This window comes from Apodemus sylvaticus, chromosome 20, assembly GCF_947179515.1.
Source record: "Apodemus sylvaticus chromosome 20, mApoSyl1.1, whole genome shotgun sequence".
Lineage (NCBI taxonomy): Eukaryota > Metazoa > Chordata > Mammalia > Rodentia > Muridae > Apodemus > Apodemus sylvaticus.
The window spans coordinates 16,119,660-16,146,534 of NC_067491.1; the positions used below are offsets into that span (position 1 = coordinate 16,119,660).

A 26,875-nucleotide genomic window follows, 5' to 3' on the forward strand; every position below is an offset into this window, starting at 1 on the left:
CCCTCTTGGAACACACGAAGGCTTTCTCTGTCACCCCCCCCGCCCCCCCCCCCCCCCGTCTGTCCTCAGCATTCCTTAAAGACTCCGGATGGACCAGAGAGACTGGGTTTGATGGGACACAGTGAGTCCCCAGAGACAAATGTCAAAAGTTTGTCAAGGAGCACGGACAGGGCCAGCATAGCTGGGCAGGCAGGGCAGAGACCTCTGCTCCTCTCTGGGAGTTTTGGATCTGACGAGTCCTGAGCAGCAACAACTTCTGAATCCTCAGGAAGTCAATAAGTAACTCTGCAGGTTAGCATTGCGTCTAAGCTCCGCCCCACAGTTACCTGGCAACAGCCAGGTGTGCCTGACCACTATAAACGGGGCTGCTTACTCCCCTCTTCGCTCTCTTGCTTTCTTTTGCTTTTTGCTTGTTTTTTCGAGACAGGGTTTCTCTGTGTAACCCTCGTTGTCCTGGAACTCACTCTGTAGACCAGGCTGGCCTTGAACTCAGAAATCCGCCTGCCTCTGCCTCCCAAGTGCTGGGATTAAAGACCTGAGCCACCACCGCCCGCCCAGCTCTTTCTTTTGCTCTTGCTTTCCCTCCCCTGCCATCCCTAATCCCATCCCCCTTTTTCCAAGAGCTCATGGCCAGCCTCTACTTCTCTCTCTCTCTCTCCTCCCTCTACTACCCTCTTAACCCCACTCCCCATGCCCTAGACTAAACTCTATTCTATACTATACCGTCTGTGTGTCTGGTCCCTTAGGGGGAGGGGATGCCTTGTCATGGGCTAGCCGAGGCACCCTTCCCCTGTACCTCGCCACACCGCCATAGACCATATCCCCCCTCTCTTTATCTTTTTATAAACACATCACTGTCTCTTATTAAAACTGGATTCCAGGGGGGCCCTTGATCCAATGACTAGATGTCAAAAGGGAAAGGAAGTCTGGGCTGCTGTATGTCACACAGCTGTTCATTAAAAGCAGTTTTGAAAAGATTCCCAGCAACAAAGTCTTTTAAAGAAGCAGTCCACTATGATTAGAGACAAAACGAAACAGAATACTTAAATTCTCTACACACCCCAAATCGGGTTCCTTTCTTGCAAGCATGTATTTGCATTTTAACTCTGGCTGCAAGAAACATTCTCTCAGCAGGACGGGTCGGGCGACATACTTGGCAAGGGCTGGCTGTGTGTGTCACAAAGGGTGGGGCTAGGTCCTATGGAACCAGAGGCTTGAGGAGGTGAAATCAGGTTAAGAGGTTCAGCACTGACTGACGCATCCCACCCCAGCCACCGCAAAATTGCGAAGGATTTGGCAACCAGCAGGTTCTTCTTCCTGCCAAATGCACCGACTCAAATTCCTAAAAGCTAAAAAGCACCTTAGGTAGGGGTGCTTTATATCTCCCCTGTCAACTTCCTCCGCTGTGGTACAGCGAGCTCCCGATCCTTCCTCGGTTGTGTGGTGTCTTGGGACATAGAAAAGACTTCAAGTATCCAGAGGAAACAGAGAGGAAGACAGCCTCTCCAGCCCCCGCTGTGCCTGCTTGTTGGTCCTCTGTCAACTTGACACAAATTAAGGTCACCTGGGAAGAGGGAACCCGAGAAGAGTAAGGGCCTCCATTGGGCTGGCCTGTAGGTAAATCCGCCTGGCACTGTCTGGATTAATGATTGACTGTGGGAGGGCACAGCCCACTGTGGGCGGAGCTAACCCCTAGGCCGGTGGTCCTGGGAAGAACATGCTAGGGAACTGTGTGCAGGAGAATGCAGTGAGCAGCTTATCATACTTTTGGTCTCTGCCCTGACTTTCTTAAGTGACATGAAATAAACCTCCCCCCTCCCCAAGTTCTTTTGGTCATGGTCATTATCACTGCGAGAGACAGCAAACTAGAACACCAGCCAGATGTTTTGTTTTTATTTTTGTTTTTGTTTTTTTTTTTTTGGTACGAGTGTTTAAAAAAAGTATTTTGCATAACAAAATAAAAACAGGGTTCATCTCCTCTATCTTGGAAAAGGACCATACTACGGAGCCAGCCGTGTGGCGATCCCAAGATGGGTTGGAAGCACACTGTGTGCATCTACACTTGAATCCTGAAAGCAGTGGAGTTCCGACAGACGGGGGTGGGGGTGGGGTGGGGGTGGGGGTGGGGGAGCCACATTCACAGGCTGGAGTGAATGAAGTGAGCCCAGGAATGAAGTGCTTCCCTAGAATGCATGAGACCTGGGGTTCCCTCCCCAGCACCATAAACGATTAAATTGAGATTAAAATTGAAAATTAAAAAGTGAGGGAATAAGCCAGCTGCTGGGAGTCCGGACAGCTATTTGGTGTCTTCTCGTCGTTTTGAGTTCAAGAACAGAGCTCCGGTGCTGGATTTCCTAAGGGCCGACAGGAGACAGGAAGCCAACCCAGAAGGGAGCGGGGGTGGGGGCGGGGGGGTGGCGGGTGGGGTGTGTGTGTGTGTGTGTGTGTGTGTGAGAAACCAACGTATGGTCACGTGATCTGACGCTGTTCGAGCTGGCTCCCCCAATTTTGTCTCGGGCCCTCGCTGCTAGACTACAGAGCATGATGCTCGTCCAGGCTTTCTTGTTGGGGTTGACACAGACCTGAGGGGAAGTTTCTTTCAGACATCCGTGCGGGGCACTTACCTCATCTCCGTGCATATTCGCCACGTATTTGAATTCTGGAATCCCAACTCTGTGTTCCCTTGGAGACTGCCCCACAACGAGAACCCACAGGTTTCTACCTTCACAGGGAAGAAGGAAAGAAAAATAAGTTATCTCGTAAAATGGCAAATGAACTCTTGAGAGAACGAGAAGAGAGGGACACTTCGCCCTCTGGGCGACTTTATGATTTCAAGGTGACTTACGTTCACGTGACTAACGTTTTTTATGCTTCAAATGCTCATTATTCAGAGTGAAAAGAAACTCAATAGAAACGTTTCTTATCCTAGAATGTAATAGAAAAGACCAGTATACTAGGTTACATTGATTTTATTTTCAAACAGTTTATATACCAGAATATTATATATTCTGGGATCTTAGCATAGGACCAATCTTGCTAAACACACAATTTTATAGCTTAATCAGAATTGACAGTTGTGCCATGTAAGGGAAAAAAAAAAAAAGAAATAAAACCAGAAAGAACAAAACTTGTAATTCAGGAGGGAGATTATTTTTTAAGTAACAAATCATAGGTCTATGCATTCAATCAAGTGCTGATGTGGCAGACGCTGGCTGCTCCTTCTGTGTTGTTTTTCCTGTGGTGGGGAATTCAGCCCAAGGCTCACACCCCAGCCAGGCAGGTGCTTCGTCTCGAGGTCCACTGAGGTACACCCCTTCTTCCTCTCTTCATGGCAGTTTCTTAAGGCTTTGTTAACTTTATGTGTATGAGCATTTGCTTGCATGTATGTTTGCATGTGTGTGGTGTGTGCCTATGCATGTATGTGTGTATGTATGCATGTGTGTATGCATGCATGTGTATGTATGTATGCATGTGTGTATGCATGCATGTGTATGCATGTGTGTACCTATGCATGCATGTATGTATGCATGTGTTTATGTATGTATACATGTGTGTATGTATATGCATGTGTGTGTATGTATGTGTGTGTATGTATACCTCTTGTCTGCCTAGTGCAAGTCAGAGGAAGGTTTTGGGTCCCTGGAACAGGAATTACAGATGGTTGTGAGCTGCCATGTGGTTGCTGGGAATTGAACTCAGGACCTCTGGAAGAGCAGCCAGTGTTCTTAACCACTGAGCTATCTCTTCAGCCCCTCTCTTTGGTATTTTGACCCTAGGCTGGCCTCAAACTAACTTGTCTTCCACCGAGGTCTCCCAAGTGCCAGGATGACAGGCATACCTGGCTTTGGCTGCGCCTTTGATACTATTGAGCTCTGTGCCAGAAACCACAGCCCAACCTGACAATGCCAAGGAGAGAAAGCTTGCAAGTCCCCTTTAGGCCACAGCCCGGCGAGCAAGGGCTGAGTATCGAGGCAGGCCGTGCTCGGGACAGACATTACAGCGGGCACTCGGCTTTCAGTAATTGTAAATGTTTTCTTGTTATGAACCACTAATATGAACTGCCAATCAAACTTTACAACTGGGACAGTATTATGCAATCTTCTACGATCACACAGCCAATAAGAGGCTATGATCTGATTCCCAGAGTGAAGAGTTGAATCCTGTGGCCTATTTGACTCCAATTCTAGTATTCCTCCTACCAACAAAAGACTTGTCTTTCAAGGGGCTTCATTTCCAACCTGGTGACATGAAGTCAGGCCAAGCATGGTGGTGCATGGTTGAAATCTTAGCACTCTGGAGACTGAGGCAGGAGAATTGGCATGAGTCTGAGCTACATAAGCGAATACCAGGCAAGCCAGGGTCATACAGCAAAGCACTTCCTTAACCCTCTCTGCTACCAATAAACCCAAGTGAAGAAGTTCCTTTTGATTTTAAAATTGTCTAGCTCTTTTAATACAGTCTCAGCAAACACACACACACACACTTCACATATGTGTGATAACTGTGCTATATGTGGAACTTAAGAGTCTAGGAAAGGAGTTTAACACCCGCTAATGGGCTAACGTGGAGGGAGCAGGTGTCTGCAGATTTCCAGATCTATCCTTCAGTCAGGGACAGGTAGGGGCCAAGGGAAGCTCACGGTCCTCAGGGGCTGAGGGGAAGGAAACACACACTGGATTTATTGTTTTCAGCATTTGTTCATAATTAATGAGAATAATGCTGTGGGGAGCTCTGTTACAACGAGGCAATGCTTTAGACAATCCTCGGAATATGGTTTAGCTCTCTCTCTCTCTCTTTTTTTTTTTTTTTGAGTCTGCCTGTCTCTGCCTCCTGGGCTCTGGGATTAAAGGCACACACCATCACTCCCAGTTTTTTTCTCTTTATTTCAGTGTCCTCATTTGTTTGTTCATTCATTCATTCATTCAATCAACTTGTTGAAAACCACTCTATCCAGTCACCTACCCTAAGTAGAGTGTATAAGTCATGCTCTATGTTAAGAGGGTACTGGGAATTAAGTCCAACATGCTAAGCCTGTGTTCTCCGATTGAGTTATGCCTGCAGCCCCTAAATGTTTGATCTAGTGAAGAAAGCAGGGGATGGAGAGATGGCTCAGCAGTTAAGAGTACTGACTGCTCTTCAGAAGGTCCTGAGTTCAAATCCCAGACAACCACATGTTGACTCACAACCATCCATAATGAGATCTGACGCCCTCTTCTGGTTTGTCTAAAGACAGCTACAGTGTACTCACATATAATAATAAATAAAGCTTTAAAAAAAAAAAGAAAGCACTATATAAATATAATCACACCTTTATGGAAATATATGCTGATACAGAGGTGTATGGGGTCCTGTTCTTTGTGTGGACTCAAAGAAGAAAGGGTTAACTTCTCCCTGCAGGAAACTGTAACTCACTCTACAGAGGTGGGGCTTCACACACCAGGCTTCTGAGCAGGGTTCCAGAGAATGACTCTGGACTTGCTGTGTGGAGTGGGACAAACTTCTGTGCATCATCTCTGCACCTGAAATCAGTTAACCAGATTCCCCCCCACCCCATTCCCTACTGTACCAACCCTAGGCATTTGGAAATTAATCCTACAAAGTTAAAACATCTTTATGGGAAACAACTTTTTTTTTTTTTAAATGAGCTGCTAACCATGGTTCTTTGAGTTTGTTTGGGGAAACTTTTTTTCTGTAACTATTAATGCTTTCAAAGCCAAATAATAACATTTATATTGCGTATATATATTCTTGTTCTTCATGGTCAAGGGGAAAAAAATCAGCACCATCTCAACAACATATTTGTCAGTTGTTGATGATTTCAAGTCTACACAGCCGCTGGCTGGTTACATGCAGGATGACAGATGACAACAGACTTCTATTGAAATGGAACCCCAATATTATTTACTTTAAGGGAGGAAGGAAGACAAACCAGTCAAGCAATTAGGGGGGTAACATACTGTGGGAAACTCGATCCTCCTCTAGCATGGGTGACCTCTGAGTGAACTATAAGATAAGACGTTGACTTCGAGCGACTTCAATGGCACCAAGTCGGAGACTGAAAACCAAGGGTCCCCTGAAGAATGCACAACCCTGTTGGAAATGAGGGCCCTCTTAAAGAGCTTCAACCACACTCTCTATCATTACCAGCCTTCTAGCTCGGACTCAAGTAAGCAAACCAAAGAGAGGCCACTTGCTTTTAACCATATAGTTGCCAAGGTAAGAATTCATTTAAGCAAGATCATGCTTTTTGACGTAAAACTCGAAATACTTTATTTCCCAAAGTTCTAGCTAATAACGGCTGTGCAAGAGATCTGAAGCTAGGCGGGCAAGAGAGCGACTACTCTTCTGAGTCCTACCTAATCCATCCCTGGGGCGCATGGCGGGAAGGAGCGACCGCCAAGCACGAGACCTGGATTCAAGCTATTTCTTAGTCTCTGTTTTTCCTGGGCTCTGTTCCATTTGACTATGGTGTCCCCAGCTCCCTCTCACTTTGGGCCTACAGGTAACCTTATTGACTCCCACAGGGAAGTGCTCCAGAGCTGTGGAACCAGGGGTGGCTCTGCTTACAGGGTCTGCTTGAGCCTACTTCCATGTGTATTGTTCTTGGCCTAGTAGGGCAACCACGAGATTGCCTCTTTTCAAATACTGTAATTCCACAAAAAAAGAATTTTTTTAAAATGAAATTTCTTCCAAAAAAAATTACCTCATAGATATCGCACCTCAGAGTTTACACACACACACACACACACACACACACACACACACACACACACACACGAACTGGACAGCAAAGATGTCGGCTAACTTACAGCTATGAGACCAAGTTGCAAGCAGCTGCCTCGGCAGTCAGTGAAGCCGCTGGCGGGAACCAACTCATTTATGAATCCTGATATGAACTTCGAAATAAAATCGGACACACATTCATCATGTAAACAATCACCCCGGACACAGCTTCACTCTCATCTTTGCTCACCCAGCAAGGGTTTGGAGCTCTTTCTCTCCAGCCTGGCATCAGGTCGGTGAGACAGAGGAGGGCCACTGACTGACCCCAGTGTTCGGAAACACTCCACTGTCTCACACACCACTTCCATCGCTGCATAAAACGATTCAAGGTGCATCATGTCTCATGTCACTGTGACTTGGGGGAGGAGTCACGGAGACTGGATCACAAGCGCCACTTGCTTTATCTGCTATGACTCTTAGGGCATCAGGAGAGAGGGCCCATGTCCTTCAACAGCAGATCGGGGCTACCAAGGTTCTGCTCCAGGAGTCAGCATGAATGGACAGATCATGTGACCGCTGCGGCCGGCTTCCCCTCAAGGCTCTCGAAGAACTCCCTTTCCACTTAACCTCCTCTTCTCTCCTGCCTTCTCCTTTCTTTCCCATCTCCTCCCTTCCCACTGTTTTAATTTTTTGAAACAGGCTTTCTCTGTGTAGCCCTGGCTGGCCTAGAACTTGATACGTAGTGATTGAATCTGTGGCAATCATTCTTCCTCAGCTTGCCCTGAGGGCTGAGACTACAGGCTCATGTCACCTGACCTCCATCATCTTTCTTACGCGTCTCCTCCACAGCCCCATCTCTCCCCAGCCAAGGTTGCATGTTTCCTGTGTAACTCTCCCCACTTACTGGACCACAGGCAGGGTCTATGCAGGCAAGGGACCATGGCTCTCTGTGCTTGTAGAAGTTAGCACAGTCCTGGCACATGCACTGTAATAGAGGATCAATAAATACTTGCTGAATACAGACAAGCGACTCAATTAAATCAGGGGAGGTCAGCTGGAGCTGAGGTCACACCCCCGTCCAGAAATTAGATGGAGGATTTTGTTTTGTTTTCCCAGTATGATGGAAACCCCTGAGACCTGCCAACACTGTGGCCTCTGGGTTGGGCTCTGGAAGGAAGTCAATTTTCTAGATCAGTTCCAGAGTAGATGAACCTTCTTAGAGTACTTCCATATAAGAAAGTCCAAAGCACACATCTGGTTTCAGGTTAGACTCTGCCAGTTGAGGGCTGGGGTTTCATCTGCTGCCACATCTGTCCCCATGGGTGGAATGTTTGTGTATCAGACCAGAGGAACATCAAGGCTAGGCTCCATTTTTTTTTTTTCAAGACAGGGTTTCTCTGTATAGCCCTGGCTGTCCTGGAACTCACTCTGTAGACCAGGCTGGCCTCGAACTCAGAAATCTGCCTGCCTCTGCCCGGGATTACAGGCAAACGCCACCACCACCCGGCTTCCATTTTATCTCTTGCTGAGCAGGTGATAGGGTGGTTTGGAGACTTTTCACTCCTAAATGAAACGCCTTTCTATTTTTATCTGTTTATAAAAAACAAAGCTAGGCATCACACCCAGGGCTTTGGGAGGGCTCTACCATCAAGTGGTTAGTTAGTGGCAACCTCTGAGCTGCTCCTCCATCCTGGCTGTACATTTTTAATTGAGGAAGGCAAAGAGAATATCTCGGGATGAATCGGGTTGGGGCGTTCCTTTTCTGATTTCAACATGGTGAAGAGCCCGAGCACACAGGAGAGTGTGTCAGTGAGCGGCAATCCAAACAGGATCCTGTCTTCTTCACTACTTCCCCCCAGCCCGCGCCCCGTCTCCTACACACAGCAAACTGAAAACTATACACGTAAAACCAAGTTTTAAAAAACTAGACACAAAATCATCACATCTCAACCACAATTTCTCTGTTTTTTTTTTTTTTTTTTTTTTTGCTAGTCTTTTTTTCTTCACATAGAGACAGGAAACTTGTTTTTAAATCCCCAAAGCTAAAAACAATCTCTAGAGGTTTCATACTATAAAAAGCCCCAGCTTCCCTTATTGGTCCCTTGGGGGAGAGATAACAACGTGGTCTGCCTGTCTTTTTTAAAGGACAGGTCAGTAATAATAATGAGAAGTTGGGCTTTCTCTTGAAGTGCAGACAAGTATGTAAAGAGATTTCTTAAATGTTCCTTTGATTTCTTTTTTTTTTTTTTGGTATTGGGGCTGAACCCCGGGCCTCACCTATGCTGAACACACACTCTACCACAGGTGCTCCTACACCTCCAGCCTCTTGGATTTGAAAAGATGCAGTCTCCACGGGGGCGCTACAATGTATCGTCCTTTGGGAGTTCTCTTTTATACAGTAGAAGCTGTCTCAGGCAGGCTGGATCCAGCACGTACTAACCAACAGACCTCCAAAGATACAACATAAAGGACAATCGACAGGCCAACTCAAGGTCCTGAGTCAGAGTAAGATAATGGGGATAATTAACTGGTAGTCAAAATAGTTAAACATTTTTGAGAATCAATACAAATTACATCATTTTTCTCCTCCTACTTCTTCAGAACCTCTAAGACCTCCCATGTGTCCTCCCCCACCCCATTTAATCTCAAATCCATGGCCCTTTTTTCTTTGACTGATATTATAATCCTATAATGCTTGTAATGCACACCCTTTCACTTGATATGAATACCATACATGATATGTATACCATATCACTTGGTATTAGATAACCAATAGGTTCTTCCCTAGGGAAGACTATTCCTCCCATTCTCAGCATTTTAGGTTCCTTGTCCAGCGGCATTGCTTGGTGAGATTTCTCCCTCCCAAGTTAGCGTGTCTATTGGCGTCATCCTTGTACAGGTCTCAGCTGGGCAGCCATATTGCGGAGATTTCATGGGGACTGCTTCCCAGTCTCAAAGCAGGTTTCTTCCAGCTCCTACAATCTTTCTGCCCCCTCTTCTGCAATGATCCCCCAGCCTTGGGTGCAGGAGTTGCCATGGAGATGTATTGGTTAGGGCTGGGCACCACAGGCTCCCTTGTTCTCTGCATTCTGATTGGTTGTGGTTTTCTATAATGGTCTCCATCTGTTGCAAAGAGGGGTGTCCTTGATGATGCATTGCTCCTTTGCCTGTTCTGACTAAAATCTCAACTATTTGATTTGACTACTGCTTCTATTCTGTTGGATTCTTCTCCTGGGGGATCACAAGAACTGAGAGACTACTGTTGAAGCTGAGATCAGAAGAAACGGGATCTCCCCTCGGCGGTGAGGCTGTGGGCCTTCTTAGCTTGACTGGCGTTCCTCTCTGCTCTCTCCCCTCCCCCATCTCTCTCATTACTAGAGTGACGGACAGAGACTTGCATGCATGCCACAGTGCGTGCGGAGTCCGAGGGCAACCCTGAGGAGGTGGCCTCCCTCCATCTTTCATGGGTCCCAGAGATGGGGCTTTGGATTTCAGGCTTGCACAGCAAGTCCCTTCACCTGCCGAGCCGTCTCACCAGCTGCACGCTGGGGCTTGTATTTCATATCCGTGTCTATAGGCGCATACTGCTGTAATTTATGATTTGGTTAATTTGAGGCCACTTAATCCTCCCTGAGAGTCTAAAGTTGCCAAAATGAGACTCCTTCAAGGACCAACCCAGGACATTTGATAGATTAACAAAGATAGACTTTTTTTTTTTTTTTTACTATTTTTATTTTGCTGGATTGTGTTTGCAGTGCCGAGGAAGGAACCAGGGGTCACGTGCATGTTAGGGGAGCATCCCGTCCCTGAGCCTTATCTCCATCCCTGTTTGTTTTTGAGACATGCTGCCTGTCATCGTGCGGCTCAGACTGGCCTGGGTCCTGGAACCCTCCTGCCTATCCCCACAGTGCTGAGGGTGTGGGCACTCACCACCGTGTCACACTCCCTCTGACATCTCCATCTTCAAATGGATCAGTTGTTTGGTAGGTACGTCAAACCTGTATCAGGGTGGCAAGCCACCTGCCTCCAAACAGCGACTTTGATCTCTTAGATACTACGCAGCTAGGCATGGCATGTTCCTGAATGAAGCACACTGGTTCTAAGCCTGAACGGCCAGTCTGGAGGACCTGCTGTCACTTGTTAGCCATGTGACATGCGACAAGATGCCTCACCTTGATGACCGCTTTTCTCATCTATGTCGTGGGATTAGGACAACTGATACTTTATGGAGTTGTGCTGCTTCACCTAATCCTCCCGATCCTTGAAACACTTCAAGGAAGCTGAGGAGGTGTCTCGGCGGTAGAATACATCCTGAGCATGCTCAAAGTTGTGAGTTCGAGCCCCAGCACCGCAAAACCAAAGCAACTGTGACAAAGGCAGCAAAACTACAGTAAGCGTGTGCAACCTCAGGGCTGGAGAGACAGCTCAGTGGTTAACAGCCCTGACTGCTCTTCCAGAGGTTCTGAGTTCAATTCCCAGCCACCACACAGTGGCTTGCAACCATCCGTAAAGGGGGCTGATGCCCTCTTCTGGTGTGTACTCATATACATAAAATAAATAAATCTAGCCGGGCGGTGGTGGTACACACCTGTAATCCCAGCACTCTGGAAGGCAGAATCAGGTGGATCTCTAAGGTCAAGATCAGCCTGGTCTACAGATTGAGTTCTAGGATAGCCAGGGCTATACAGAGAAACCCTGTCTCGAAAAAACCAAATCCAAAAAACCAAAAATAAAATAAAATAAAAAATAAATCTTAAAAAAAAAAAGACAAACCTCAAACCCCCCTGGATAGTGCCTCAGAACAATGAAAGCAAGATTTCCAATATAAATAGTATCTAAATCCCGGGATGGAGACCTTGGCCAGCAGTCAGTGGAGTCATGTGTACTCCAGGAAATCTGCCATTCACAAGAAACCAACAGTCAATGAAGTGCACAAAAAGGAAAACAGAAGGGGCTATTCTTTTAAAACCAAAGCCTTGGGCCTGGAGAGATGTCTCAGCAGTTAAGAGCACTGACTGCTCTTCCAGAGGTCCCAAGTTCGATTCCCAGCACCCACATGGTGGCTCACAACCATCTGTTTTGGGATCTGATGCCCTCTTCTGGTGTGTCTGAAGAGAGGCTATATACATAGAATAAATAGATACGTCTTTAAAAAAAATGAAAGCCTTAGCAAAACAAATGTTGCAAAAGCTAAGGACACTAGGCATCAACTGAATTTACACTTCAAAGTCATTCATAATTTCCAGGGCATGATGCCCAGCCCAGGAGAGGTGAGCACACACCACCACCAGGGCAGAGCCAGAAGATAAGCCATCTTCACTAGCTGTGTTGGACCATTAACCACAAACATCTTACACAACATGTTCTCACGAGGCCCACTTCTGAAGTGATCGAGGTGACCATGCAGATTTAATGATCTCAATGCTAATGAGTGGGAAGCCCAAGCTGAGGGCTTGTGGCTAGGAGTTGGCTCATTAGGAATTATTAGGAAAGTTGGGTCAATAGGAACTGCTCATCGTGGACACAGAGCCAAGGGATTGCCCCAGATTTTGAGGCTGGAGAGATGGCTCCTAGAGGAAGAGCACTGGCTGCTTTTCCAGAGGACTTCCATTCTCCAGCCCCACATGGGCCCTCAAGACTGAACTCTAATTCCAGGGGATCCAGGAATTAGTGTTCCTGTGGTTGTTTGTATATGCTTGGCCCAGGGAATGGCATTATTAGGAAGCATGGTCTTGGAGTGGGTGTGGCCTTGTTGGAGTAGGTGTGCCTTTGTTAAGTAGGTGTGGCCTTGATAGAGTAGGTGTGTCACTGTGGGCATGGGCTTAAGAGCCTCATCCCAACTGCCTGGAAGTCAGTATTCTGCTAGCAGCCTTCAGATGAAGATGTAGAACTCTCAGCTCCTCCTGCCATGCCTGGGGGATGCTGCCATGTTCCTGCCTTGATGATAATGGACTGAACCTCTCAACCTGTGAGCCAGCCCCAGTTAAGTGTTGTCCTTATAAGACTTGCCTTGGTCATGGTGTCTGTTCATATCAAACTCTAACTGAGATATCATGTCTCAAAATAAAGCACGTGGCTAACAAGTGGGGGGAAGATTTTGTAGAAACGTCACAAAGGAAATTATCGCAAAGGTCAAGTGATTAATGTAAGAATTAAGAGGACCCTGTGCAGTAGGGCAATCCCAGCTTCTTGGAGACTAAGATGGGAAGATCATCTGATCTGAGGAGCTTGAGATTGGTCCGGGGAACATGGCAAGATCCCTATTTCAAAAAGCAAGGCCCAACAAAACAACAACAACAACAACAACAACAAGGAACAAAAAGGTTAAGTAGAGGTGCTGGGCAGCTCTGTCACAATCTCCCACACCTTCCTCCAAATGTGATGAGGAGAAAATTGATGAGGGGAAAATTTTAAGTGGTGTCTACTCTTCGGTTGAGGCTTTCACTCTTGTGTGTGACAGGGCTTCCTGTTACCACCCGAGATGGAAACGATGGTCACCTTTCTCGAGGACAAAGAATTCGAGGCTCTGGAAACAAAGTAGGAACCTCATCCCTTTCCCATCCCACAGAAGCAAAGATGGTGACGTCAACATTAAGCCACTGCTTTGTGGAGAGTCGTGAGATTATTTTCTTTTGTGTCTGTAAGAGCTTGGATACCTTCTTACATCTGTAATAAGCTGCCCTAAGCGTCCTAGACAAAACCCAAACTTAACTCTGGTAATGACCGATCAGACCGTAACTTCAGTGACACCAGCCATCAGGCTGCAATTGTGACTTTTGCTCTGTATGTCTAACAGAGCAATGCTTCATGCTAACGCCTTGAACCATCGGCAGGAAGACCCAAGGTGACACAGGCCACCCCCACTGAGGCTTTAAGGTCAGAAAAATCTGCCAGGCCCGACTCGGTACCTTCATGGTGTAATTAGTTGTATCTGAGGTCAGCTTCTGCCTTATAATGTGTTGAGTAATGCCATCTCAGGAGTGAGGTGCAGGCAGGCGGTTGCTGTCAGCCTGCAGAGCTCCGTCCCTCACTCAAGCATCTTATCTTCATCAGAGCTTTTACTCATTTAATTAACAATTCACACAGTCAATTTCACGAAGGGCAGGAGGCGCCTTGGCAGCACGCAACTCATAGGCAAGCTATTCTCAAGAAAGAGTGGGCCTCGAGTCAGATCTAAGGCCTATCGACCAAGTCAGTGGTATAAGTCAGGCCTCTGGAACGATAAAGAAACTGTGGTAGAAAGTCTCCCAAATCATAGGGAACCATTCAAGACAAACTCTTAACCATGCTAGATTTTTTTTTTTTTTAAATCATGGGCTAAGGGAGTCCTGGTTTGTGTCAAATTCACTGGCACAATCAGAACTTTTATTATATTGGGACAAGGTCTCACTAGGCAGCCTCGGCAGGCCACAGACTCACGGTGCAGACCAGGCTGATCTTGAACTCATGATTCTTCTGACTCCATCTCCTGAGATCACAGGCATGTGCCATCATGCCTGGCTCAGTCACAACTTTGTACCATTCCTTGAAGTCCTTGGTGGTCAGTCTTTATCCACTCATCGTGACTCTTGCCTCAGTGAAGTGGAAGATATCTGTGAACCCTGGCCACATCAGGCTGTCTTACAGCACCACTCAACCACATGGTGGTCTGCAAGGACAGGGCAGATTCTTGGGGACAGGCAGGCAGGAGGATCTGTTAGGGTTTTCTTGTTGCTCTCCAAGTTAGCAGGGGTCCCCAGCAGCATTCCTAACAAAGCAGTTCCTGGTGGGATGGTTTATATATGCTCTGCCCAGGGAGTGGCACTATTAGGAGGTGTGGCCTTGTTGGAGTAGGTGTGACACTGCGGTGTGGATTTTAAGACCCTCATCCTAGCTGCCTGGAAGCCAGTATTCTGCTAGCAGCCTTCAGATGAAGAGGTAGAACTCTCAGCTCCTCCTGCACCACGCCTGCCTGGATGCTGCTGTGTCCCCGCCTTGATGATAATAGACTTTACCTCTGAACCTGTAAGCCCAGCCCCAAATATATGTTGTTCTTTATAAGACTTGCCTTGGTCATGGTGTCTGTTCACAGCAGTAAAATCCTAACTAAGACACATGGAGACACACCTAAGCATCCTGCAGAAAGAGACCAGCTCTTAAAAAAAAAAAAAAAAAAAAAAAAAAACAGGGATGAGATATTGTTCAAGCTATCATCTATATCCAACATGCTTCAAAGTTGGCATGAAAAGGCATGAGAAGGCCCAGAGGGAAGGCTGGGAAACAGTTTAACCACAGCTTTTGCATTTACAAAGTGGAGTGTGAGGGAGACAAAGTAGATGAAGGCTAATGTGATAGCTGTATACGCTTGATTCCCTCTAATGGAGACACAATCCTATAGAACTGTCAGACCTCGATTTTTAGCTCCCTTGCGTTTGAAAGATGGGAAGGACTCTCACCTCTCACGTGTTGGCATGAAGAAGATCCCAAGAAATGTGCTTTCAGGCATTTTTATGTAGGGCTTCCCCACTCTTGAACCTTTCAAATCACGAGTGAAATGATACAGGAACAGATATTCTGTAGCCTGAGTTTAGTCTTTCTCGGGCAATTATTCTCTCCTTACACAGCCCTGTGTATACTCAGGAGCAAGCAGATCTGTGGGAGTTCCAGTCAGCAGCAGCTGTATGGGTTCATTTATTTTATTAAGTTGCTGGTGGAGGGAGATACATTGGAAGTACTTGAGGGGCCTGGGATGGATCCTGTTTCATGTTTGAAATTCTCTAAGAATAAATTTTAAGACCTGAAAATTCAAAATATATCATGGAGCAATGAAAATTTTAATCTACCTTTGAGAGGAAGAATGAGTAGAACACGACAAGATCTGAGAGTTTACATTTTGCTGATTTAATGTATACATCAGTATACATTTTAACTTGCACGTTAAGAAAGAGAGGTGACAGAGCTAACATTCCAAAGGCTCCTAGCGTGGGACCTGGCACACACAGCGGTGAGCAAACGTGTTGCCTGGGGCCTCCAAACTCAGTGTCCCAGATACTAAGGGTCACAGGGTCCAGTGCCAGCGGAAGAGGGGAAGTGAGGCTTGGGCAGGTGAGAGTCGGACTCAGCCACCTTTAGAGCATCTCCTGCGCGCTTGTCTTTCATAACTCTGCTACAGGATGCTATCTTTCTAGGATCTAAAGAAAATATTAGTTAGCATGTTTAAACACTCTCACAGATCACTGCCTTTTGAGTCACAGTGAATGGTTAACGTGGGCAGGGATTTTTTTCTTCTTTTCTTTTCTTTTCTTTCTTAAAGATTTTATTTATTTATTATATATAATATAATATATATTATTATATTATATACTGTTGCTCTCTTCAGAGACACTAGAAGAGGGCATCAGATCTCATTATGGATGGCTGTGAGCCACCATGTGGTTGCTGGGATTTGAACTCAGGGCTTTTGCAAGAGCAGTCAGGGCTCCTAACCGCTGAGCCACCTCTCCAGCCCAGGGATAATTTTTTGAATAGTGTATTATCTTAAGCTCATTTTTGTCCCAGGTGATGGACTGAAAGTTCCCTTACAACCCAGGCTACTTCCTTCTGACTTGTCATCTGGCTCTCGTAAAGCTGTGACATTTATTTACGCTTCCTTTATTTCCTGGCATCCCTTAGTTCCCGGACACAAAGTAAGCCAGGGATGCTCTGTTGGCCTCTTGTCCCTCCCTGGAGCCATTACAACCTCAGTCTACCCCTTAGAGCACAGCCTCATTCCCCATCCCTCCCCTCCTCTCCCCTCCTCTCCCCTAGATAGCATACCTCACCCCTTCTCTCTCCTAGACACCGTTCCTTGCATTTCTTTTCTTTTTTTTTTTTTCTTGTTTTTTTTGAGATGGGGTTCCTCTGTGTAGCCCTGGCTGTCCTGAAACTCACTCTGTAGACCAGGCTGGCCTCAAGCGCAGAAATCCGCCTGCCTCTGCCTCCCAAGTGCTGGGATTAAAGGCGTGCGCCACCACTGCCTGGCTTTTTTTTTTTTTTTTTAAAGTATTTGTTAAAGGATTTTATTTATTTATTTATTTATTTATTATATGTAGCTGTCTTCAGACACACCAGAAGAGGGCATCAGATCTCATTACAAATGATTGTGAGCCACCATGTGGTTGCTGGGATTTGAACTTATGACCTTTGGAAGAGCAGTCAGTACTCTTAACCACTGAGCCACCTCTCCAGCCCCTGTATTTCTTTTCAAACTCCTCATGGTTCTCTCTGCTGATGAAAGTTACAGATACTTAAGAATGTGAGCATTCACAATCGTATGCTATGGGATGTGAAATGTGCTGACAATCCACCCTAAGAGATTCCAGATGGACTTTATAGCTTTAAAACAAAGCTATAAAAACACTGGAATACGCTTATGACCTTGGGGTGAAGGTGACTTCTTAAAACGATACACGGAATGTAATAGCTTAAAGAGAAAGCCTGCTGAATGGGACCTTCTGCAAATTAGAAAACCTATGCAGGGCAAAAAACAGTAAAAACAAAATTCAGTAGCCAAGTCAAAGAATAGATGAAAATACCCGCTGCATTTGTAATGGAGGGCCTAAAAAAGTGTACAGGTTAGTATATAAACAGGAAAAAAAAATCACGAGAAAATGTACACGGGCAACAGACTGAGGGTTGGGTCCTCAAGGGAAGCAACTGTGCATGTCCTATTAATGGATAGTGAGAAAACCCACCCATTCTCACGTTCAGTCATAAAAATGACATTTAAAGGGCTGGGGAGATGGCTCAGTGTTTAAGAACACTGACTGCTCCTGAGTTGAATTCCTCTGACGTCCTGGGTAAAACAAGGGCTAGATAGAGTCTATAGTCTGTATAAGTAACTGTTTAGAGGGATTTCTAGTAAACTGAAACAGACTTTCCTATAAGAGCAATAGAAAACAATTGCTTTCTTAATAGTTCCTTCCAAAATAGGTCCTTAACATGATTACCAAGAAAATAAAACAAAACAAAACACCCCAAGGAGACGATAACTGTACTAAACCATGTAACAAAATTTGCTGTCTTTATTTTAGGTGTAGGAGTTGGTGTTTTTAACCAGATGGTTGCATCTTTGCCTTTTACTGTTGAATCCAGGCAGGGACTCTCCATCCCCTTTTTGCAGCCCATGCAAAGGTTTCCTTGGGATAGAAAGCCCATGATGAGGAACAGTGGGAGAGAGAAGACAAAGGGTGGATTGGAAAAATGGGTTTGTCTTTCCCTAAAATAACATTATTCCTAAATGCGATTTTAAGCCTTTGAACAAGATAGTAATTTTCCAAAGCAAATATAAAAGTATGTGTGTGTGTGGGTGGGTGGGTGTGGGTAAAACCCCACCCCCTGCCAAAAAAAAAAAAAGCATTTTTCCTGTGTTTAATCACACTTCCAAGCACATAGCCAGGTGTGCACAGCTACTGAAAATAAAGGATGCTTTGCTACCTGGAAGTGTTCACGTGGAAGACGGGTGTCAGGACTTATTTCTATTTTATGTGTATGGGTTTGAGTCCTTGCCTGCATGTGTGCATATGCATTAGATGCATGCCTGGTGCTCACGGAGGAAGAGGGACCTGGGTCACCCAGAACTGGGGTTACAGACAGCTATAGGCTCCACATGGGTTTTGAGTTTTCTGTAAGAGCACCAAGTGTTCTTAGCTACTGAGCCACCTCTCCAGCTGCCCTGAGCTGTTTCTGTTTGTTTCTTTTCTTCTCTTCTTGGTACATCCTCGAGCAGTTGGGTACCCTACCTAAAGCCTCAGCTTTGGTGTCAGATCTGCTGTCCTAACCCAGACACCATAGCACTTGCTTAGGATGTTATAACACATGTGGCCCAGGTCTCAGTGCGTGCCGGCATTTGAGAGCAAACCTGGAGCTATAGAGAGAGCCAGGCTCTACTGATGGGGCCCTCCAGGCCCTCAAACTGCTAGGAAGTCACTTGGGGCCCAGGGAGGCTTCTTGAACACCACAGGGCAGACTGTGAAGCTGTAGTACTTCATACAGCCTCTAAGGCAGCTGTGCAGGTTCAATGGAGAAGAAGCAGGGCACTGCCTGGCACCAAAACCTTGTCCTTGGTGAACCCGGAGGGCTTTAAACAGCGCCATGCTCCAGAACTGACAAGAAGCACATGGAACAGGAAGATGGATAGTGTGTAGTTCCTCGGTGTCTGTGTGCCGACTGCGGTCTGTGCACTTGGCTTGGCTTAGCCCTCTCAGCAGCTTATGAAGCAGAGACCATTATATCCACTTTGTAAGAGAGGCAGCAGACACAGGCATGGGAAGACACCTGGGCTCAATCACTGTAACTCAACTGCAGACAGGCTTGGAACCCAGGCAATTAGTAAGGTCTGTATTCTTAACCACTACTAACCACTTCATAGCCTACACTTACCTGTGAGTTTGGGGTGAGCACACAAACAGCCATTTCCCCTTAGTCTGATAGTTTCCCAGTTCTAATAACTGATACGAAGACCTCTCTCTAAGTTTTCAAAACTCAAGATTGGATAGTTTGGGGACAAATCTCAGTGATACGGGACTTGTCTGGCTTACAGAAAGCCCTAGGCCTGATCCCCAGTTAGTTACAGAAGCAAATAACATCAAGATGAGTTTGTAAAAAAAAATGAGTTTATCAGTTGTTTTCATAATCCTGAACTAGTTCAGAAACCTCTTTCTTTCTTTCTTTCTTTCTTTCTTTCTTTCTTTCTTTCTTTCTTTCTTTCTTTCTTTCTTTCTTTCTTTCTTTCTTTCTTTCTTTCTTCCTCCTTCCTTCCTTCCTTCCTTCCTTCCTTCCTTCCTTCCTTCCTTCCTTCCTTCCTTCCTTCCTTCCTTCTTCTCTCTCCTTTTCCCTCTCTCCCTCCCTCTCTCTTATTTTTTCTTTTTGAGATAGGAGCTTGTCTCCGCCCCCCCCCCTTTGCATACCTCAGGCTAGCCCAAATTTTAGCCTGTAGGGACAGACCCTCCATGCCCAGTTCCTAGAAACTCATTTAAAAAAAAAAAAAAAAAACAACTACTAGTTGATTACTTATTAGGGTATGTCAAAATAAGAAGTAAATCCATTATAAAAGTTCTCATTGGTCACTTAATGACCCCCCAAATCCCACCGTGACCTATGAGCCTAATGTAGTTTTTGGACTCAAATGCTTGGCCCATTGCCTGTCACGCTGTGGTATCGCTCCATTAGCTTGCTGTTTCCCACGTTTCCACCTCCACGTTGAACAGGTTCTCCCTAGATCACACGCGCCTCTTTTGTAGCTTGGAATGTGTCCTTAGAGGAAATGATTTGAGCTGCTGGCAGAGCAGCCTGTTTTTGTTTTGTCGTTTTTTCCTTCCTTATTTATTTATTCTTCTCTCATATATTTCTTCCTGCAGTTTCCCTTCCCTCCCCTCTCCCCAACTTCCTCCACCATCTCCACACCCTTCCTCTACCTCCCCTCAAAAAAGAGCAGACCTCCCAGGGACATCATATCACACCAGGCACATATTCTCACATCAAGGCTGGATAAGGCAGCCCAATAGGAGGCAAAGGTCCTGACGGCAGGCAAAGGAGTCAGAGATAGCTCTGCTCTCTCTCACTGTTAGGGTCCCACAGATCACCAAGCTACACAACCATAGAACATATGCGGAGGGCCACAGTCAGACACGTACAGGATCCCTCATCTCCGTGAGCACCCGAGAGCCACTGTTAATTCTGCGGGCCATGTCCTTGTGGCGTCCTTGATCCCTCAGAGTTTTGTCAGCAAGAGGTCATCTTACAGTTTTCTCTTTAACTCGCTCCTGTCTCTACCTGCAGTACACAGGCAAAAGTTTTCTCCCTCCAGCTAACCCCACCCCCACAGTGATGAGGACTTAGCTACTTGTGTGAATGGAAACCCCCTTCCCAGGATGCAGAGGGGCTCCTGCACCCCAGCACTGCACTAGTATCGTCTCCCAGACTGGGAAGGGGTCGGGTAACCTCTGTCCTGTCTCTTAGATGGGTTTTGACTTGAGCACCGCCTTGCCCCAGTGGACCGGAATTTCTAACATCTCAGATGCCGCTGGTTCCTGGTGTCTCTTAGAGTCCTTCCTGTTCCTCTTCATCCCTCTGCAAGGCTTGTCTGAACCAGGAAGCTCAGCTGAGAGCAGAGAGGCCCCTGAGAGCAGGCCGCTTGAGAGAGGGGGTTACACGGGTGAGAATGTGGGCGTGGTCAAGAATAGGGTCTTTGGCCTAAGGATCCCAGGTGATCTCTCCAGTCCTGTTATTTGGCTGGGTATATAAGGCTACATTCAGTGTTTTCTAAATCTCTTGTTTTGATCTAGTTCGGAGGGCTCGGCTTCTTGTTACATGTCACATGGACTGTCTCAGTCACATAGACTGTGCTACATCTCGAAGCACAGGGACTCAGATCACTTGGGCAGCCTCCGGGATGTCTCCACTCCTTAACTTGCTGATATAACAGCACATGACCAGTTTGCTCCTGAGAACAAAGATGCCAAGTCAATGCAGTATTTTTCAATTTACTCATCCCGGGAGTGGAGCCGATAGCTCAGTAAGGCTCAGGTGGAAACCCAGTGTAGACTATAAGATGACCTGCTCTGGCTTGGAGAGAGGATCCTTAGGGGCTTCTGGCTCCTCATCTAGGAAGGAGTCCAGCTCGCCTCTGTGGAAGCCTCCAGGTCCTAGAGACTTATTTGAAAACTGGGTCTGGGGCTCTAAAGCCTGACAAGACTCTGATCATTACCCTGAATCACTTTCCCTAAGCCTCAGTGTCTTGTCTGGAAAATGGGCATGGCGGTATCTCATTCACAAGAATGGGGATTTAAGGTCTCCTACACACACTCAGCATTTTCTGAAGCAGGCCAGTCTCACTGCTAAGCATCACATATCCAATTTCTTCCTACGGACATCATTTCCCAAGGGCAAAGAACAGAATGTCCGATGGAAACAGTTCCCCGGGGACCACAAATATAACCAATTTTAGCGAGAAGTTACAGGAGTCAAAGACCTTTTCTGTACCTAACCACTGTTCTTTGGACATTTTGTTTTCAAAAATAAAGCACGCAATGACAAAAACACCCCAGACATTCCAGTCAGTGCGGATTAAGATGCTGTGGACACTAGGATGCTCTTGAATAAATCCTCATCCTGGACACATCGTAGAAGGGCAGCGTCATCTCTTGGGCACACGAAATGGGACCTGCCTGCCTCCTGTGTTGTTGGTCAGGCCTCCGTGTCAGCACCGACCAGCTATGTAAGCAAGCGAGGTTTCCAGTCTCCCTCACGTGGGATTCCTCTGCCCTGCAGGTCTGCCTAGGGACTGGTGTTCAGGTATCCACTTCCCGAGAAGCTTTCTGGCCTTTACCAAGCACCTCAGGGGCCAGAGCTGGGATCATAGTCAGTCAACAAGGCTTTCCCACCACAGGAGCAGGGTTCGAGCTCCCTCAGCTGGAGGTCTGAAAGGAAGAAGCCAGGTTTTGTTCATTATATCTTCGAGATAGCAGAGGTTTGGTTGGTGAACAGATATGGATTAAATGGATGCATAAGTGAATTACTAAAAGGCAGATATGGGCTAATAAACCAAATCTATTGGTAACTAAGATCTAATCTGGAGCTACTGATTTGTTTCTTCATGTCTGTTTGCTTATACCTGTAGAATATAGGTATATATATATATATATATATATATATATATATATATACACACATGTAGAATATATATATATATGTATATGTGTATATATATATATACATGTAGTATATATATATGTATATGTGTATATATACATATATACCTGTAGAATATAGGTATATATATATATATATATATATACCTCTATCTATCTATCTATCTATCTATCTATCTATCTATCTATCTATCTAATATTCTTATAAAGGGCCAACTGAGCTTGATCCCTAGGGTCACATGGTGATCCACATGGAGGAAGGAAAAAAGTAATCCTCCAAAGTTGACCCCTGACCTCCGCACTAACACTGGCACACATATGCAGAGTGGGGAGATAAATGTAGTTCTAGAAAATATCCATTTAAATCACAAAATTGCTAAAATTTTCCGATCAAGGAAATGAACCTGTCACCTTCCTACCAGGCATAAACGCCCCAATGGTTGTGTCCCCTTTGGCTGAAGCAAGGACGGCTTTGACAGTGCGGTTAAGACCCTCAGTCCACACGCCTTCCTTTGTCTCCTCTTGGCCACAGTGAGCTTCTTTTGTACATCCGGCTTGATGCTCCTTCAACCCCAGGCCCACGGTCTGCCCTGCCTTTTCCTGTGGCACCTGGCTGAGTACCCTTCTGTCTTTCGGAGTTGCCCTCTGTTCCCTGCACAGAACTAACCATATCTGTTTACCGGCTGTCTCGCTTTTCTCCTGTTCTAACCCTTTCAGGACAGGGGTCATGTTTAACTTCTTTACCTCCACATTTCCAGGCTAGTATACACTACCAAAATTTTAGGCACTGAGCTGCTAAAGCAACTAAGTCTGTCTACAGAAAAGTGGAATTTCATTAGCTATAGTTTGGGTCATATTACTTAAGTTTATGGCTCCAAGTTTTGACTCCCAGCAACATTTAATATTAACCACAGCCTTGAAAGGAAACGATTACCACCGCCAGTCAGCCTTTCTTGGTTCTTGCTTATCTCTGGGAACACCTGCAGTCTTGGCAACAACCCTGAACCAAACACTGCGCTCCTGAACTGCTTGCTAGTTAGCCCATTTCTGTATTCGGTGCCCACCCTGAGGAAGTGAATCAGGATAGAGCGTAGTTTAAAATGATGTGGTGCGTAGCTGGTGCTCGGAGGTCTGTGCTCCTGCTGACAGTCAAACGGAACTATGAATTCCGAGGCTTCGGTGGCCTTCCCTGGATGGAGGGATCATTCACGTGTTTCTGTGGTTTACGGCTGGTAAGGAACAAATCCCTGAGAGGGACAGAACCTGTGCTCACGCTCTCCCTCTCTCCACCATAGCCTCAGCCTGCAGCTTCTGCGCTGAGCCCTTGCTGCAAGTTCAGCCTTGGGTAGGAGCTTATCTTCTTGACTTACAGAGCCCGTCCAGAAAATCTTCAGAGGAAGTCACGGGACCCTGCGTGCCTCCTGCTTCCTGTGGCACTACTCTCAGTCCCTCACCACCCCCACCCCACGCCCCTCTCCATCCTGATTTCATTTCCCCTCCTTGGTTGGCTCCTAGCTCTCCAGACTGTAAGTGATAGACTAGCCTTCAGCTCTGTTCTATCTTTTTAATCGGTCCCCACTCTCTCGTGCATGTGTATGTATTGCATGTATGTGTCTGTGTGTATGTGTGTACGTGTGTGCATGTGTATGTATGTATATGTATGTGCATGTATGTTTGTATGTATGTGTGTGTGTGTGTTTCAATGTTCCCAGGGTTGCCAATATCATCAGTAGTGGATGATCTCCAAGTTCATTTTCACGGCCAAGTTTCTCCTGAGTGCCATTTACCTTAATACCCACTAAAGTCCTGCCTGGAGCTCTACTGAGGATTTGAAAAATAAGAGAACTGTTTAAGGGCTGGAGAGATGGCTCAGTGGCTAAGAGCACCACTGACTACTCTTCCAGAGGTCCTGAGTTCAAATCCTAGCAACCACATGGTGACTCACAACCATCTATAATGGGATCAGATGCCCTCTTCTGGCGTGTCTGAAAACAGTGACAGTGTGCTCATATACATAAAATAAATAAATGAATCTTAAAAAAGAAAGAAAGAAAGAAAACTGTTTAAATCAGAGACTTGTTTTATGTGGTTTTGAGTAGTGTAGCCCTGGCTGGTCTGGAACTCGCTGTGGAGATAGAACTGGCTTTGAATTCACAGAGATGTTTTCCGGCTCTGCCTCCCAAGTGCTGCTGGGATTAAAGATATATGTCAGCACACCTGGCCTTTGTGTCAGAGCTCCGGATTCCAACACTAAATGTTCTAACTAAACAGATAACAGGAGTGCTCTGAGCGGCCAAATCGTGAAGCCTCGGGGTAAAAGCACACGGCCCCTGTGCGCTCGTTCATCTTTCTCTCTTCCTCACGTTTCCACACCCAGTCCATCTGGTAGCACGTGCCGCTGGTTCTGTTTTAAGAACAAATCTCCAGTGCTTCTGCTTCTTTCATTTTCTCATTGTATGTGTGTATATGTGAATGTGTATGTGTGTGTGTATGTGTGCTTGCATATGTGTGTATATGTGTGCATGTGTATGTATGTATTGCGTGTATGTGTGCGCATGTATGTTTGTATGTATGTGTGTACATGTATGTGTTTAGACATGTGTGCAACTACAGAGGCTACCCTCCAGTGGTGATGGTTCTTGGCTATCACCTTGTTTGAGAGACGTCTCTTGTTAACCCACTGCATATGCCAAGCTAACTGGCCCATAACCCCCCAGGGATTCTGTGCTCTCCGTGGCCCCCTCACTGTGGGTGTGCTGAGATCACAGCAGCATTCCTGGCTTTAGTGGGGTCCAGGACGGCCTCTGACTTTCACAGCAATCACTTTACAGAGAGCTCTCCAGCCCTGGCTTTAAACCTTATGCTCTTCATAGCAATTATCAAGACCTACCCTTACGATCTGTTTTGTTAGCAAGTGCCAGAGATAGCCAGGCGGACATAGACTCTGCAGCCATTCTTGGCCTATTGTACGGGACTGCACAGAGAGGACCGGCCCTTGCTTTCCATCAAGAATCCATTGGCCAAAGGGCTTTCTGCATAAGAGGCCTGGGAGTCTGTGACTGCCGCAATGTGCTAGGACATCTTACCTCCTCCTGAAAACCTTTGCAAGTAAGATTTGCTATGAGGTAGGAGTGCGTCATTTCTTCATTTCCTTTCTGTTTCTCACAAGTAGGAGGCAACCATGCATACCTGAAGATTATCATTATTACACTTGACTCCAGAGGAGTGAGAGGAAAAATAAAATTGTCCTCAACTGAACAAGCCCTTTGTGAAATCTGACTCTGCCTTTGGTGTTATCAGTAAGGTGTAGAAGAATCTTCTTTTAAAATACAAGAAAGCTCCGTGACCCTGCCACACGCTGCACATGTTATCTGGGCATCCCACGTAACAATGCCTACATTCTCTCAAAAGCAAGTGTCTCCTGTTAAAAAAGGACTTTTAGAATAGTTATCCTCTTTGCTTCTAACATCCCTCTGGTCAGTGTGTGGGGGAGAATTAAGGGCAAAAGAGGGAACTGAACCGCTCCAGTATTGTTCTGAATACCAGTTGGTGAATAATTCAGTTATATTGTTTACTATCCGAAAGACACTAAGAGTCCTTTGGTTTCCTCCTATATCCAGAGATGTGACTATGGTACTCAGTTCCTCCAAAATTATATTACTGTAACTGTCCTGCAGGAGCAATGATATTCTAAGACACCTGGGCCCCTCCCATTGGCTATCGGGCTGTTGAAACCAAGGACTCCAAGAAATTGCAATTTCTGAAGAACCTTATGATGGTGATAAAATTAAAAAAAAAAAAAAAAAGGCTGATGCTGGTGCCAGCCAGAGGAGGAGCTCATCTCCAGGGAAGAGAGTTCAAATCCCTCTATGCCCCAGAGTTCTTCCCTTGGCTCTGGTCCCTCCATTGCTGGGTCCAGTATTTTGAATGTCCCCTCTTTTTATGCCAGAGTATGGCTCATAACCCATTTCTGTGCATAGGTTCTAAGAGAGCCAATCTAACATCCAAACTGCATTAAAAAGAGAAATAAAAGAGAAATTATAAAAAATATGATGCTGCCGGATGGTAGTGGCACACACCTTTAATCCCAGTACTTGGGAGCAGAGGCAGGCAGATTTCTGAGTTCGAGGCCAGCCTGGTCTACAGAGTGAGTTCCAGGACAGCCAGGGCTACACAGAGAAACCCTGTCTTGAAAAACAAAACAAAACAAAACAAAACAAAACAAAACAAAAACTATGATGCCAAAATTATAAAAGGCTCTTGAGGTGACTCCGCCAAAAGGCAAAGAGAAAGTCAGACATATGTAGAGGTAACAAATGGAGAAGGTTCATCTCCGTAGACACAGGGGACAGGGCTTGGAGGATGTGACAATCTCTCAATGAAGCCGAGAGCAAATCAATGTAAGTTGCTGTCAGTTTATCTACATCTGACTCCTGGAAAGTCCAGTATACGTTAAAACTTCGAGGAAAAGTACTTTGTTTTGT

At 45.9% G+C, this 26,875-nt stretch overlaps 1 protein-coding gene across 1 annotated transcript in view; it reads right to left on the reverse strand.

Annotated features, from left to right (window-relative positions):
* The window catches only part of Cpm (carboxypeptidase M), a 58,731-nt gene that overhangs the window by 24,856 nt on the left and 7,000 nt on the right, over positions 1–26,875 (reverse strand). The window contains exon 3 of the mRNA XM_052165998.1: positions 2,625–2,722. Coding sequence (XP_052021958.1) covers positions 2,625–2,722 — 98 coding nt within the window. The remainder of the gene's footprint in view (positions 1–2,624; positions 2,723–26,875) is intronic.